Genomic DNA, 14,363 nt, shown 5'->3' with positions numbered 1-14,363 from the left:
GAGGAGGGGCAGAGAGAGGGAGACACAGAATGTGAAGCAGGCTCCAGGCTCTGAGCTGTCAGCAGAGCCTGATGCAGGGCTCAGACCCATGAACCATGAGATCATGACCTGAGCTGAAGTCAGACACTTAACCAACTGAGCCACCCAGGCGCCCCCACGTTAGATTTTTTTAAAGCAGAATCCTTAAATAGTAGCTTTAAGATTTAGAGTACTGCATTGTAATTTGTTGAATAATACAGTTTGTCTTAAGATTTATGCTTATTATTTGATTAAGAAGTATATGATTGATTTCTGTCCTCTGTCATAATTTATTCTGTTCATTTTGTATTTCCACAATTAGCTTTAAGTCATTTTTCTTAACTTCAAGTCAAAATCTCTTAACTGTTTTGAGTTAATACAGCCATGTAAAAGAAATAGATTATGTTTAGGGAGGAAAAGTCTTAAATGGGACTAGTATTTAATGAAAAAAAGTATATTCAATAAGTTTGGAAATTAAAACTAAATACTCAGTTTCTGTTATGGTATTGTTAATGAAGTACATTTAATTTAGTATGTTTTCATTAACATTGATCTCTAGTTATAGTTATATTTATATATTACATTACTGATGAATTAATTCCCTTTGCATTCTAGGCATTCATGTTACTCTGTGATCTTCTGATGATATTTAGCCACCAATTAATGACAGGTGGCCGGGAAGGCCTCCAGCCTTTGGTGTTTAATCCAGATACTGGACTCCAGTCTGAACTCCTCAGTTTTGTGATGGATCATGTTTTCATTGACCAAGACGAAGAGAACCAGAGCATGGGTATTTGTAGTTATTATCTCATCAGTATAGTATTGATTTTTTTTTTTTTTTTTTTTTTTTTTTTTTTACCTATCACAAAAGATACTAGGAAAAAATTCAAATTCAGTCCTAAAAAGTACTAGCATTTCTCTCTTTTAAAAAAGAGTTAATGCATTCATGTGGTTCAGGAACCAACAAGAATAAAAATGTATACAGTGAAAGTCTCCCTTCTTTAGAATAGTACCCCAGAGGTCTTTCCCTGTCACTACATACAGAGCTTCTTTTTTCTTTTTCCAACAGCTATAGCGTAATTATTCTTTATAGCATAATTTATGTCATATGTCTCCTATTGATTGATGTTAGGCTACTTTCCAATCTTTTTTTTCTGATGTTTATTCATTTTTTGAGAGGGAGAGAGTGTGCATGAGCGTGTGAGCGGAGGAGGGGCAAAGAGAGGGAGACAATCCGAAGCAGGCTCCAGGCTCTGAACTGTCAGCACAGAGCCCAACATGGGGCTCAAAGTCACTAACTGCGAGATCATGACCTGAGCTAAAGTTGGACACTTAACAGACTGAGCCACCTAGGCACCCCTAGTTTTCAGTCTTCTGCTTATTATAAATTATACTACGGTAAATGTGTACATTTGTCATTTCCCACATGTGCAAAATGTATATATAGGATAGATATGTTCCTAATTGAACTATGTCCAGGTTCACAATTTCTCTAAAGGAAAGCATCCAAGTTCCTTTCTATTCCTGAGAATCACCATATATTTCTTAACAAAATGTAACTGTAAGGTATTAAGTGCTAAAAGACTGTTATCAAACCTTACCAGTCAGAATTATGCTGAACCTGCATAATGATAACATAGCATAATTAGGCTGACTATAAATAAATGTTATATAGGATATTTGTGAAATAGATTATTTCAGCTGTTTAAGATCTGTAGTATATCTAATCTGCAGATCTGTCTGGTGCTATTAGAGTGTTCTTTACTTAACAGAACATTTTAGAAAATACTCAATTGTGAAACAAAATCTCTAGAGTCCATTTTAATCACAGGAGATAAAATTTACCTACTACTTGTCTTAAGCAAAAAGATTTCCAACTTCTCGAAGCTTTGGTGCTTCACAGCAGGAGTAATTAATGGAAAGGGAAGAGAAAAGTTGAGTAAGTTCTTTTCTGAATATATACATGTGAAGAAGGAAAGAAAGAACACTCTCCAAGTATGGGCAGGCCAAGACATGGGAGCGTCAGTACAGAGCCTAAAACAAACATTAACATGTGAACATCTGGAGCCTTATGAAGAAATTTTTTCTGGGATCAAAGATAGACAAGCCAGTGGGACCTGAGAATTAAAAAACTGAGGAAGAAACACTTCTCATTTGGAAAGTATTTGATAGTAAGCTTTGTTTTAAAAAATGTATATATGCATAAATGTTTTGCAAAATGTATAACGTAACCATGTTTAGGACAAGCACTGAAAACTAACACCTCCATATATTTCCATTACTCCCCGCATATTTCTTTCTAAAAGAAAACTTTTTCTCTATGTCTTAAACATTTCCAGAAATTTCTTCTCTGTTAAAATATAGCTAATAGCATGTAGAGAATATTGAAATGAGAAGAGATAGCATCTTCAAGATTGACAGACAACAGTATTATTAGGATAAAAATATCAGAAAAAGAATTTATATATGATTTGCTTATCTTACGCAATCTTTGTTGTGACAGTCTCTTGGAAGTAGGAACCTTGGTACCTACTAAATGTATAATCAGTGTAACTAAATATACCACCCTAAAATAATCACAATTTTTATCTTATCTAAAACTGAATGGTACTACTTGTAAAGTTATAAGCCAGTGTTTGATTATACAGATTGTCTATTTTGTTTTACCTTGTATAAAGGGCCAAAGTTCATAACGAATTTATTTTCTGTGGTTAGAGGGTGATGAAGAAGATGAAGCTAATAAAATTGAGGCCTTACATAAAAGAAGGAATCTACTTGCTGCCTTCAGCAAACTTATCATTTATGATATTGTTGACATGCATGCAGCTGCAGACATCTTTAAACACTACATGAAGGTATAGTTTCATATCCTTATTTTTCTCCTTCCATCTCAGTGGCAGAGAAATTTGCAATTAAAATGAAAAGATGAGAACAGAAGCTAAAATTCACAGCTTTTACCTATGTATTGTTGATGATTTTCTGATATATTTAAAGTTTCTCTCTTTTATAGAAATATAAGCTTTTTGTCAATCTGTTCCATTATATCAACCCCATAATGTGGGAGATCTTCACATTTATTGGAAGAACACCTTTTTGTTTCCATGAAGCTTTATAGACTCTCTTGATAACATGGAAGAAACCTAATCTGTCTTCCTTATGACATCTCTTCAAGACATTTTTATAAGTATGCCTACTATATACCATGCTGCCTGCCAGGCACTGAAGTTATAAAGATTTTTTTTAATTCCATTCTAAAGTAGTCTAAAGGCAAAAAGACTGTCAACAATTAGACAATTGCATTATATAGTATAACCAAGGTATGTATAGGGGTTCCTGGAAATATATAAAACAGACAATAAATGTTTCTTTATATATTCTAAAGAAATATAAGGGTTAATGGAAATTGCTTAGAGGTGACTTCGGAACTAAGTCTAAGACACTAAGCATAAATTAGTAAGCAAAGAAGTAGTGGGAGGACTTGTGGGCAGATTGAACTTCATGTACAGACAAAGGAATGTGAATTCTTTGTGAGAAATGCAAGTAATTTGATGTGACAACAAAGATTGCTTACGAAAGTGGAGCAAGAGATAAGATTTAAAGAAGGTGTCATTAGTGACTATATGCTGTGTGAGAAGCTTGAATTTTTTTCCTCAGGGTGGTAAGGAAACGCTGAAGGGTTTTAAACCATTCTTCATATGATAGGATGTTGGTAGGTACTCACCTTCCTGGCTATTTGCTTTCCTTAAGCTCCATTTTGTTCCTGACCCTCTAAAAAAGCATTGCTCAGAAATCTTTATGACAGGCAGACTTCTCAGTTTATGTGTTTTTACCTTGTTCTCCTGACGCAGATAGTGTTTTGTTTTGCGCATGTTCAGAATATTGTGTGTGCCATTGATCCACTTGCATCTTTATCCATGTTTAGTTATGTATGGTCCAGTTCTAGGTAGGATAAATAGTAATGAATTCATCATATTTTGCTGAACAACTGCAGTGTGACCAACACTGTGTTGATAGCCAGAGATTTAAATAAAACATGATTTCTGCACTAAGGAACTTACAGGTTAATAGGGAAACTGAAATACAAGCATAATATAATGTAACATGGTAATAATGAGTGGCTGCTTTTGTTCTGTGCAATTTATATATGAGATACTGTTCTGAGGCTCTTTCATTATGTTTGTTGTTTACAGTAATCCTGTCATTTACAGATAAGGAAATTAAGGCTCAAAAAGGTTAAGTAACTTTCCATGGTCAGATAACTATTATAAATAGCAAAAACTGGAATTTGATTCTAGGTTTGTCTAGCTTCCAAGCTTAGCCCTTCCCACTAAACCATAAAACCTCAGCACAATTATTGTAGTGGTAGATGTACAAATTACAAAGCAAACACAGGATATAGAGAGAGACCTAAGTGAAAGGAGTCTGAGATGGCTTCCTAGCATAATATCTAAACATTATGTTTGGATGGATAAATATGAGTATACCATGGTTTTTCCTTTTCATCCCTTTATAATACTGTATTGATTTCAAGAAATGAGCCTTATCCAAAATTTATTATCATCCTTAGCAATTGTTGTGCTTCTCATTAAAAGCTGTAATCTTTTTGAGAGTATTCTGATAGTTATTTGCTACTCTTTGTTATATACCCTTAGGTATAGATATATAGCTTTTTGCCCCAGTTCTCTGTATGACCATTACAAATCTGAATTTATTAGAGATCTCCCTGTTTAACCACTTTAGTGTATTATTGTATCTTTCTCTTTTTTTGCACCTTATATCATGGAAGCATAGCCATCTTTTTTGTAAATTATAAAAATCCAATTACTAAGCTAATACATTACTTTTTCACATAAGTTGTAGGTTTTTAGGCTTTCACTTGGAAATAACATCCAGATTTAATGGCTTTAAATAAGGCTTTTTTAAATTATTTACTCACAAGGAAAATTTTTTAAATCCTATATCAAAAAACTGAATTGTAAAGAAATTAGTTAAATTTTTCTCAGTCACTATCGAACAAGTCATTGTTTTTATTTTTTATAATAGTAACATACACACATGTGGTGGTGACAGGGAATGAGATAGAACACAAAAGTATTTAAAGTTAAGTCTGTGACCCTAATCTGCCCTTCCCACTTATTTAGGCTCACTCCCCAGAGGTAAGCAGTTTTAATTGTTCTGGTTTTAGTTCTTTGCTAAGTTTCTACCAAAGTTCTGTTTGTTGATTTGTTACCTTTTAAGTGATGTCTATTGAATCCGTATTACAGAGAATAAGGAATTTTGTTTACCTATCTTCCTCTTCTACAATTCCCAGTTTTCAGTTTTATCGTTAACTTTCACTGTTTCTTAATCTTAAATATCAAATGTGTATTCCTTTAACTTTAGACAATATCTTTTGCTTCTCATTATGTTTAAGATGAAGAAATTAAACACCTCTGAACTCCCCCTTCCATTTTTTTCACCAATCTACTTTGTCTCATGAAATTTCAATAATTTTAAAGCTGTGTTTTCTTTCTTTTTCTCATAGTATTACAATGACTATGGTGATATTATTAAGGAAACACTGAGTAAAACCAGACAGATTGATAAAATTCAGTGTGCCAAGACCCTCATTCTCAGTTTACAGCAGGTAAGAAATCTAAAGGAAAGAGGTAAAGGTTAGAATTAATGTTACTGAGCACTTTTATGGGCTTAGTATGTACTAGGTATATTTTACCTCACTTAAACTAGGTCATTGTTTAAGTAATAATAAGTAGTAATTAATACATTACTATGGATACTTTCCGGTACAAAAACATGTGTTATCTGTCTTTTCTTTTGGAAGATAGTCTTATAGTACACATTTCAAATAATGAAATCCTACTAAAGTTATCTACTCTTGGACCAGATGAAATGCAAATGGATATTTTAAAAAGTACTCATCTAAAAAGAAAAATACATAAATATTTTTTTAACATATTTAATGAAGAAAGGGCAAGAATAGTATTCAAATAATGAAATAGGTCACATATATAAATCAGAGTCCCTAATAAATGCCTCATGAATTAATACAGAGATTTCAGGAGGTAGGTGGGGCTGTAGGTTTGTGTATGTAAACTTAAATACATTTATATGTCAACCAGCCCTATGAACAAAGTTAAAAACAAATGACAGGTTGGGGGAAATATTTTCAATCATACATAATAAATCCTACAAATCAATAACAAAAACACATTCCTTAGAAAAGTGAGCAAGGGATATGAAAAGCCACTTTTCAGAAGAGAAATCTTATAAAACAATAACCCTATGAGAAGAGGCATAACTTCATTAATAATTAATAAAGGGATGCCTGGGTGGCTCAGTTGGTTAAGTGTCTGACTTTGGCTCAGGTCATGATCTTGCGTTCTGTGGGTTTGAGCCCCATGATGGGCTCTGTGCTGACAGCCCAGGGCCTGGAGCCTGCTTCAGATTCTTTGTCTCCCCAACGTTCACGCTTTGTCTCTGTCTCTCAAAAATAAATAAAACATTAAAAAAAATTTTTTTAAATAATTGATGAAATACGAATTGAAACAAAGAGATATTTGTCACTGATGAACAGATTAGCATGAATTTAAATCATTGTTAATACCAACAGTTGATAAAGATGTAGAGAAAAAGGGTCTTTTGTGAAAGAAATTGCTATTGCCAGGGCACCTCGGTGGCTCAGTTGTCAGTTAAGTGTCTGACTCTTGGTTTCAGTCCAGGTCATGATTTCACAATTCGTGAGTTTGAGCCCCACATGACTGTCAGCATAGAGCCTGCTTGGGATTCTCTCTCTCTGCCCCTCCCGTGCTCTCTCTCTTTCTCTCTCTAAAAATAAATGAAGTAAACTTTAAAAAAAAGTTTTTTTTAAGAAAATTCTATTGCCTTCTTGAAATACAATTTTGCAGAATATATCAAAATTGAAGATAAATACTCCTTTTAAAAGTCACTTTTTGCTGCTAGGTATCTATAGAGGTACATGCAGGTACACACAAAGATATGTATGTAAAATATGTTTTATTGTAGCAGTCTATAATATTGAAAGATTGGAGATTCAGCAGAAGAATGGTTAAAGTGTGAAACTCTGAAGTAGCTAAAAGTTTTAAGACAAAATATTAAGTGAAAAATAGCAAGTTTTGGAGAAAGGGGAAGCTTCATGCACTGTTGGTGGAAATCCAAACTGGTACAGCCACTCTGGAAAACAGTATGGAGGTTCCTCAAAAAGTTAAAAATAAAACTGTCCAATACCCAGCAATTGCACTACTAGGTATTTACCCAAAGAATACAAAAATACTAATTGAAAGAGACACACACATTCAAAGAGGTACACACACACACACACACACACACACACACACAAATACACAATGGAATATTCCTTAGCCATAAAAAAGAGTGAAATCTTGTCATTTGCAGCAGTGCGGATGGAGCTAGAGACCATCATGCTAAGTGAAACAAGTCAGAGAGACACCCCATATGATTTCTCTCATGTGGAAACAAAACAGATTCTTAACAGAGAACAAACTGAGGGTTGATGGAGGGGAGGTAGGTGGGGGGATGGCTTAAATGGGTGATGGGTAGTAAGGAGGGCACTCGTTGTGATGGGCACTGGGAGTTGTATGTAAGTAATGAATCCCTAAATTCTACACCTAAAATTAGTATTACACCCTCTGTTAGCTAACTGGAATTTAAATAAAAACTTGAAAAAGCGGGAAAAAACGGAGCAAGTTTCAGGACAAAATATATAGGATAGTACCATTTATATTAGAAGTTTTGTGTATGTGATATATTGGTGTGTCTAAACTAGTCTAGAAAACCTTGAAACTTTAACATAAATTACCTTTGGAGAGAAGAATGATATTTAATGGGACAGAGGAAGGAGAACTTTTATTTTTATATTACTTGAATTTTGCACAAAGAGATATTTTTTGTATTCATTTTAAGTATACATTTTAAAATTTAAGGCTATTGTGTACAACCATTTCTGAAAACATTTTGAAGTTTAAAAATTTATAAGTAATTATCTGTAAATAAATTTGAAAATCTTTTGAAGACCTGCTGTTTCTAGTCATGGCACTCTGTTGGTGAAGAAAATGAGAAGGTGGACAACATAATTACTAGAAGAGCCATTTCAATGGAATGGTATAATTAGAGTGAACTGAGAGATTGGGAGTGAGGAAGTGAAGAAAAACAATGTAAACAATCCTTTTTAGGATCTTTGCCATAGAGAGAATCAAAACGATGCATTACTAGCTGACATAGGAGATAGAGTTAAGTTATGGGTTGTTTTTTGTTTTTTTTTATGTTGGTTTCTTTTTAAGATGCATGCAGGTAGTAGAGAGGGAATAGTTAAGGATGCAGGACAGAGCAGTAAGCATGAAAGCAAAATTGCTAAATAGGTAAAATGGAGTGAGATCTAGTAAATAAGTAGGGAGTGGCTTTAAATGAAAGCCTGGACTATTCATATCTTACAGGGAAGACAGATATGTATAGATAAATTTAAGTGTCTGATCTTGGTGGTAGAACGATGATAGCTTTTATATTCTTTAGTACTCCAGATTTATTTGGTTGTTGTTATTTTGATACAATATGTGTAATCTATGTGTAATTTATAAAATCCCTCCACCCAGCTTAAGAACCTTTTTGTATATTTTGTTGGTGGGTAGGAAAAATCACCCCATATATCCAAATGTCTGTTTTTACATAGTGTTCTTGTCTAAAGATATAATCAGTGAAAAAAACCAGCGTTCTGAACCCCATATATCGTATATTGCCATCCTTATGAAACAACAAAAAGAATACGTAAATGTTTATGAATATAAAGTATATTTCTATAAGCATATTTCTTTTCCCCCAGCCTAAAATACATTATTTTTTTGTTAAAAAGAAATAAAGTCCTAGGGCACCTGGGTGGCTCAGTCGGTTAAGTGTCAACTCTTGCTTTTGGCTCAGGTCATGACCTCCTAGTTTCATGAGTTCAAGCCTCACGTCAAGCTCTGCTCTGGCAGCATGGGCTGTATGAGCCTGTGTGGGTTTCTCTGTCTCTGCCCCTCCCCCACACGTGCTGTCTCTGTCTCTTGCAAAATAAATAAAGAAACTTAAAAAAAAAAAAAAAAAGAAATTCCTGTTCACATTTAATCACACAACTAGCATGAAAATGAGCTCAAGAAATTAGTAATGGTAGATGACTTGGAGAAGGGGAACAGTGTGACTATGGTTAAATATAAGGAGGGAAATTTTACCATGTGCCTTTTAAATATTTTTAAATTATATTACCTATTCTGATAATAAATGAAATAAATATTTCTTAGCTGTAGATTTTTTCCTCTTTTTTTCTTTCAACCAGTTGTTTAATGAACTTGTCCAAGAGCAAGGTCCCAATCTAGATAGGACATCTGCCCATGTCAGTGGCATTAAAGAACTGGCACGTCGTTTTGCCCTTACGTTCGGACTGGATCAGATCAAGACACGAGAAGCAGTTGCCACACTTCACAAGTGAGTGAGCTGAATAAACCCTTTATGTTATAAAGAATTTCGTTTTACTGGAATTTAACTGAAATAAATGTTATTTGACCCATTTTTAAAGTGACAAATGATAGAATTTTTAAGTTACAATAACTTCAGAGGTTGTGTCATCTAGTTATTCTCAACTAGGAGGGCCTTTTGAATTTGAAAAATACTTCAACTCTCTATTTTGTCATTTATAAAGAATAGAAAGTAAAATTTAACAAAATATCTGGTCAGTGAGAAAATGTTATAGGAGACATGGGTTTAAAAACACTGTACTAATTTGGTCAACTTTATTTCATAACTAAAAACTGAATGACAGAAAATGTTAAATACCTTACGTTTAAATACGTCATATAGCTGCTTGGTCCCGTGACCCAACTCTGAGAACCAAAGTTTCTGACAGTCTAATGCCCTTTCCAGGGTATTGTGTTACCCCTATAAGATACATACAGGAATTTAGCTTTGTGGTTATTCAGCTATTTTTTATATTATTTGCTACAACTAATACTTTTCTACTGTAAATAATAGAATACTAATAGGTATATATGTCATACAAATTAACATTGTTTTGCCCTTCAAATTTATCGGATTTTACTTCCTTCAGTGATGATTTTCCTGCCTTTTCAACTACTTTGAAATTCTAGCCCATTGAGAGAACTACACTACTTATCTGGAAAAATAAGATGTTATTTTCTTTTACTTCAGGGATGGCATAGAGTTTGCCTTTAAATACCAAAATCAGAAAGGACAAGAATATCCCCCTCCTAATCTGGCTTTCCTGGAAGTATTAAGTGAATTTTCTTCTAAACTTCTTCGACAGGACAAAAAGACTGTGTAAGTTACTTTCATCATGATACCCTTGTAATTTTAAATGTTTTATTTTTTGGAAAAATGTTAGTCATCTAGATATAATTATGTTGATAACATATGCTCTGATTGTTTTAAGGAACCATAGTTTTCTTTCAAGCATCAATGTAATTGTTCTTTCAATGTTCACCTTTAGTACTCTAGAATTTGAAGATTAAATTGAGTAAGTGGGCAATGATTTCTTTTCTTACTCTACAATTCAAAGAAGTAGGAACATTGGCTTAGCCATTGTGTAACCCTTTCTTTTTTCCTCTTACATTAATTATATTTTAGTTTTACAGTTGACTCTTGAACAACATGGGTTAGGGGTGCAGACCTCCTCACAATCAAAAATCGTGTTTTAACTTTTTTTTAATTTAAAATAAAAGGGTATTTATTAAATTTTAAATTTCACACTTTTTTAATGTTATTTTTTATTACTTAAATATAGTTGACATACGATATTATGTTAGTTTCAGGTATATAACATAGTGACTCAGGAATTCTATACATAACACAGTGCTCACCATGGTAAATTTAGTAATTGTCATCATACAACATTATTACAGTATTATTGACTATACCCTCTATGCTGTACTGTGTAACTTTTGACTTCCCAAAAACTTAACTATTTGTAGCCTATTAATGACTAGAAGCCTTACCGATAATAGTTAACATCTTTCATATGTTATATGTATTTTATGCTTTCTTATAATAAAGTAAGTTAGAGAAAAGAAAATGTTAAAGTCATAAGAGAAAATATATTTATGGTATGTAGTGTATTTATTGAAAAAAAATCCACATTTAAGTGGACGTGCACAATTCAAATCCATGTTCAAAGGTAAACTGAATTTTTTATTTGACTTGGTCCAAGAAGATTGATTTATTTTTCTATTTTTTTATTTTTGATAACTGATAATAGTTTAAAGAAGTAATATATGCAGTTTTCATAAAAAATATTGATGGGATACTGAATTTTATGAATTTGGTAGAAAGGTATATCAGTTGTAATAATGCTAAATAAACAGAAATTTGGAGAGACAGTTAAAAATCATATGAATATGAGTGATAATTCTAAGGAGAGATGCCGACTTCATTTGGTCAAAAAAGATTTATTAAACAATATGGTCAGGTACTGTTGTATAACTGTTATTCTAGTATGCCCAGGCAGCGAACAATACAAAGTTTCTAATGTAAGGGGGACACAACATAAAATAGGAACAAGAGTCTCAGGCACTGAAATAGAATAATATGATAGAGAATGAGTGATGTTGGGTATTTGTGTGTGTGGGGGGGGGGGGGGGGTGGTTAGTTTGAAAACTTATTTATTCTGGACATTTACAGATACACATTTTCCTCTGAGCATTACTTTAGTTGCATCTTACAGATTCTGATATGTTGCATTTATGTTTTCATTCATCTCAGTGACTTTCTCATTTTCTTTGTGATGTATTCTTTTATCTTAGTTATTAAGGAGTATTTTATTTAATTTCCACATATTTGTGAATTTCCAAATTTTCCTTCGATTATTGATTTCTCATTTCATTACATTGTGGTTAGAGAACATGAATTTTTTTAATTAATTTTTTTAATGTTTTATTCATTTTTTTGAGAGAAAGAGACACAGTGTGCAGGGGAGGGAAAGAGAGAGAGGAGACACAGAATCTGAAACAGGCTCCAGGCTCTGAGCAGCCGGCACGAACTGTAAGATCATGACCTGAGCCGAAGTTGGACACTTAACCAACTGAGCCACCCACATGCCCCGAGAACATGCTTTGTATAATTTAATCCTTTCAAATTTATTCAGGCTTGTTTTATAGACCAATATATGGTCTATTCCAGAGAATGTTCCATATGTACTTCAGGAGAATATGTATTCTTCTGCTGGTGTTCAGTGGTGTTGAGGTATCTGTTAGGTCAGGTGGCATATGGTTGGTTTTTTTTTTTTTTTTTTTAATAGCGTTGTTCAAGTCTTCTATTTCTTTGTTAATATTTTGTCTAGTTCTATCCATTATTGAGGGTGGGGTATTGAAGTCTCCTCAACTATTACTGAATTGTTATTTTTCCTTTCAAATTTGTCGATTTTTTGCTTCATGCCTTTTGAGGCTAGCTCTTTTGTTAGGTGTATTTATGTGTATACTTGTGCCTTCCTGATGGATTGACTCTTAAATAGCATTATAAAATGTCATTCCCTGGCTCTAGTAACTTTTGTCTTATTCTATTTTGTCTGATACTAATATAACCACTCCAGTTGTATTTTATTTACTGTTTGCATGGTATACTTTTTTTTCCATCCTTTCACTTTCTGGCTTTTTGTCTTTGAATGTAAACTCTGCTTCTTATAGATAGAGTGTAGTTTGATCATGTTTTGGGTTTTTTTTTTTTTTTTTTTTTTTTTTTTCTCTAAGTAGGCTTCACACCCAGCACAGAGCCCACTGTGGGGATTGAACAAGACCTGAGCTGAGATCAAGAGTCAGACACTTCACTTTATGCCATTATACTGTTTGCTTCTATAGATCTATTTTTGCTATTTCCTCCCTTATTGCCTTTTTTATATATTTTTTAAAATTATTTTTTAATTTACATCCAAGTTAGCATATAGTGCAACAATGATTTCAAGAGTAGATTCCTTAATGCCCTTACCCATTTAGCCCATCCCTCCTCCCACAATCCCTCCAGCAACCCTGTTTGTTCTCTGTATTTAAGAGTCTCTTATGTTTTGTCCCCCTCCCTGTTTTTATATTAGTTTTGCTTCCCTTCCCTTATGTTCATCTGTTTTGTATCTTAAAGTCCTCATGTGAGTGAAGTCATATGATATTTGTCTTTCTCTAATTTCACATAGGGTAATACCCTCTTGTTCCATCCACGTTGTTGCAAATGACAAGATTTCATTATTTTTGATTGCTGCATAATACTCCATTGTATATATATACCACATCTTTTTTATCCATTCATCCATCGATGGACATTTGGGCTCTTTCTGTACTTTGGCTATTGTTGATAGTGCTGCTGTAAACATTGGGGTGCATGTGCCCCTTCGAAACAGCACACCTGTATACTTTGGATAAATACCTAGTAGTGCAATTGCTGGATCATAGGGTAGTTCTATTTTTAATTTTTTGAGGAGCCTCCATACTGTTTTCCACAGTGGCTGCACCAGTTTGCATTCCCACCAGCAATGCAAAAGAGATCCTCTTCCTCTGCATCCTTGCCAACATCGGTGGTTGCCTGAGTTGTTAATGTTAACTGTTCTGACAGATGTGAGGTGATATCTCATTGTGGTTTTGATTTGTATTTCCCTGATGATGAGTGATGTTGAGCATTTTTTCATGTGTTGGTTGGCCATCTGGATGTCTTCCTTGGAGAAGTGTCTATTCATGTCTTTTGCCCATTTTTTTCACTGGATTATCTGTTTTTTTGGGTGATGAGTTTGAGAAGTTCTTTATAGATTTGGATACTACCCTTTATCTGATATGTCATTTGCAAATATCTTCTCCCATTCTGTCAGTTGCCTTTTAGTTTTGCTGGTTGTTTTCTTGGCTGTGCAGAAGCTTTTTATTTTGATGAGGTCCCAATAGTTCATTTTTGCTTTTGTTTACCTTGCCTCCAGAGACGTGTTGAGTAAGAAGTTGCTGCAGCCAAGGTCAAAGAGGTCTTTGCCTGCTTTCTCCTCTAGGATTTTGATGGCTTCCTGTCTTACATTTAGGTCTTCCACCCATTTTGAGTTTATTTTTGTGTATGGTGTAAGAAAGTGGTCCAGGTTCATTCTCCTGCATGTCGCTGTCCAGGTTTCCCAGCACCACTTGCTGAAGAGACTGTCTTTATTCCACTGGATATTCTTTCCTGCTTTGTCAAAGATTAGTTGGCCATAACTTCTTTTATATTAAGTGGATATTTTCTAGTGTAACATTTTACTTCCAAATTATTTAAAATTTTTTTCTTTTTAATGTTTATCTATATTTGAGAGAGAGTGTGAGTGAGTGTGAGCAGGG

The 14,363-nt window shown here is 33.7% G+C and overlaps 1 protein-coding gene across 3 annotated transcripts in view; it reads left to right on the top strand.

Annotated features, from left to right (window-relative positions):
* The window catches only part of STAG1 (STAG1 cohesin complex component), a 408,272-nt gene that overhangs the window by 371,451 nt on the left and 22,458 nt on the right, over positions 1 to 14,363 (top strand). For all 3 annotated transcript variants that reach the window (XM_058732364.1, XM_058732365.1, XM_058732367.1), the window contains 5 exons: positions 634 to 808; positions 2,734 to 2,873; positions 5,543 to 5,644; positions 9,362 to 9,510; positions 10,231 to 10,359. In XM_058732364.1, coding sequence (XP_058588347.1) covers positions 634 to 808; positions 2,734 to 2,873; positions 5,543 to 5,644; positions 9,362 to 9,510; positions 10,231 to 10,359 — 695 coding nt within the window. The remainder of the gene's footprint in view (positions 1 to 633; positions 809 to 2,733; positions 2,874 to 5,542; positions 5,645 to 9,361; positions 9,511 to 10,230; positions 10,360 to 14,363) is intronic.

The sequence above is a fragment of the Neofelis nebulosa genome, chromosome 5 (genome assembly GCF_028018385.1).
Source record: "Neofelis nebulosa isolate mNeoNeb1 chromosome 5, mNeoNeb1.pri, whole genome shotgun sequence".
In the NCBI taxonomy this organism is placed as follows: domain Eukaryota; kingdom Metazoa; phylum Chordata; class Mammalia; order Carnivora; family Felidae; genus Neofelis; species Neofelis nebulosa.
This window is presented reverse-complemented; position numbering and strand designations above follow the sequence as displayed.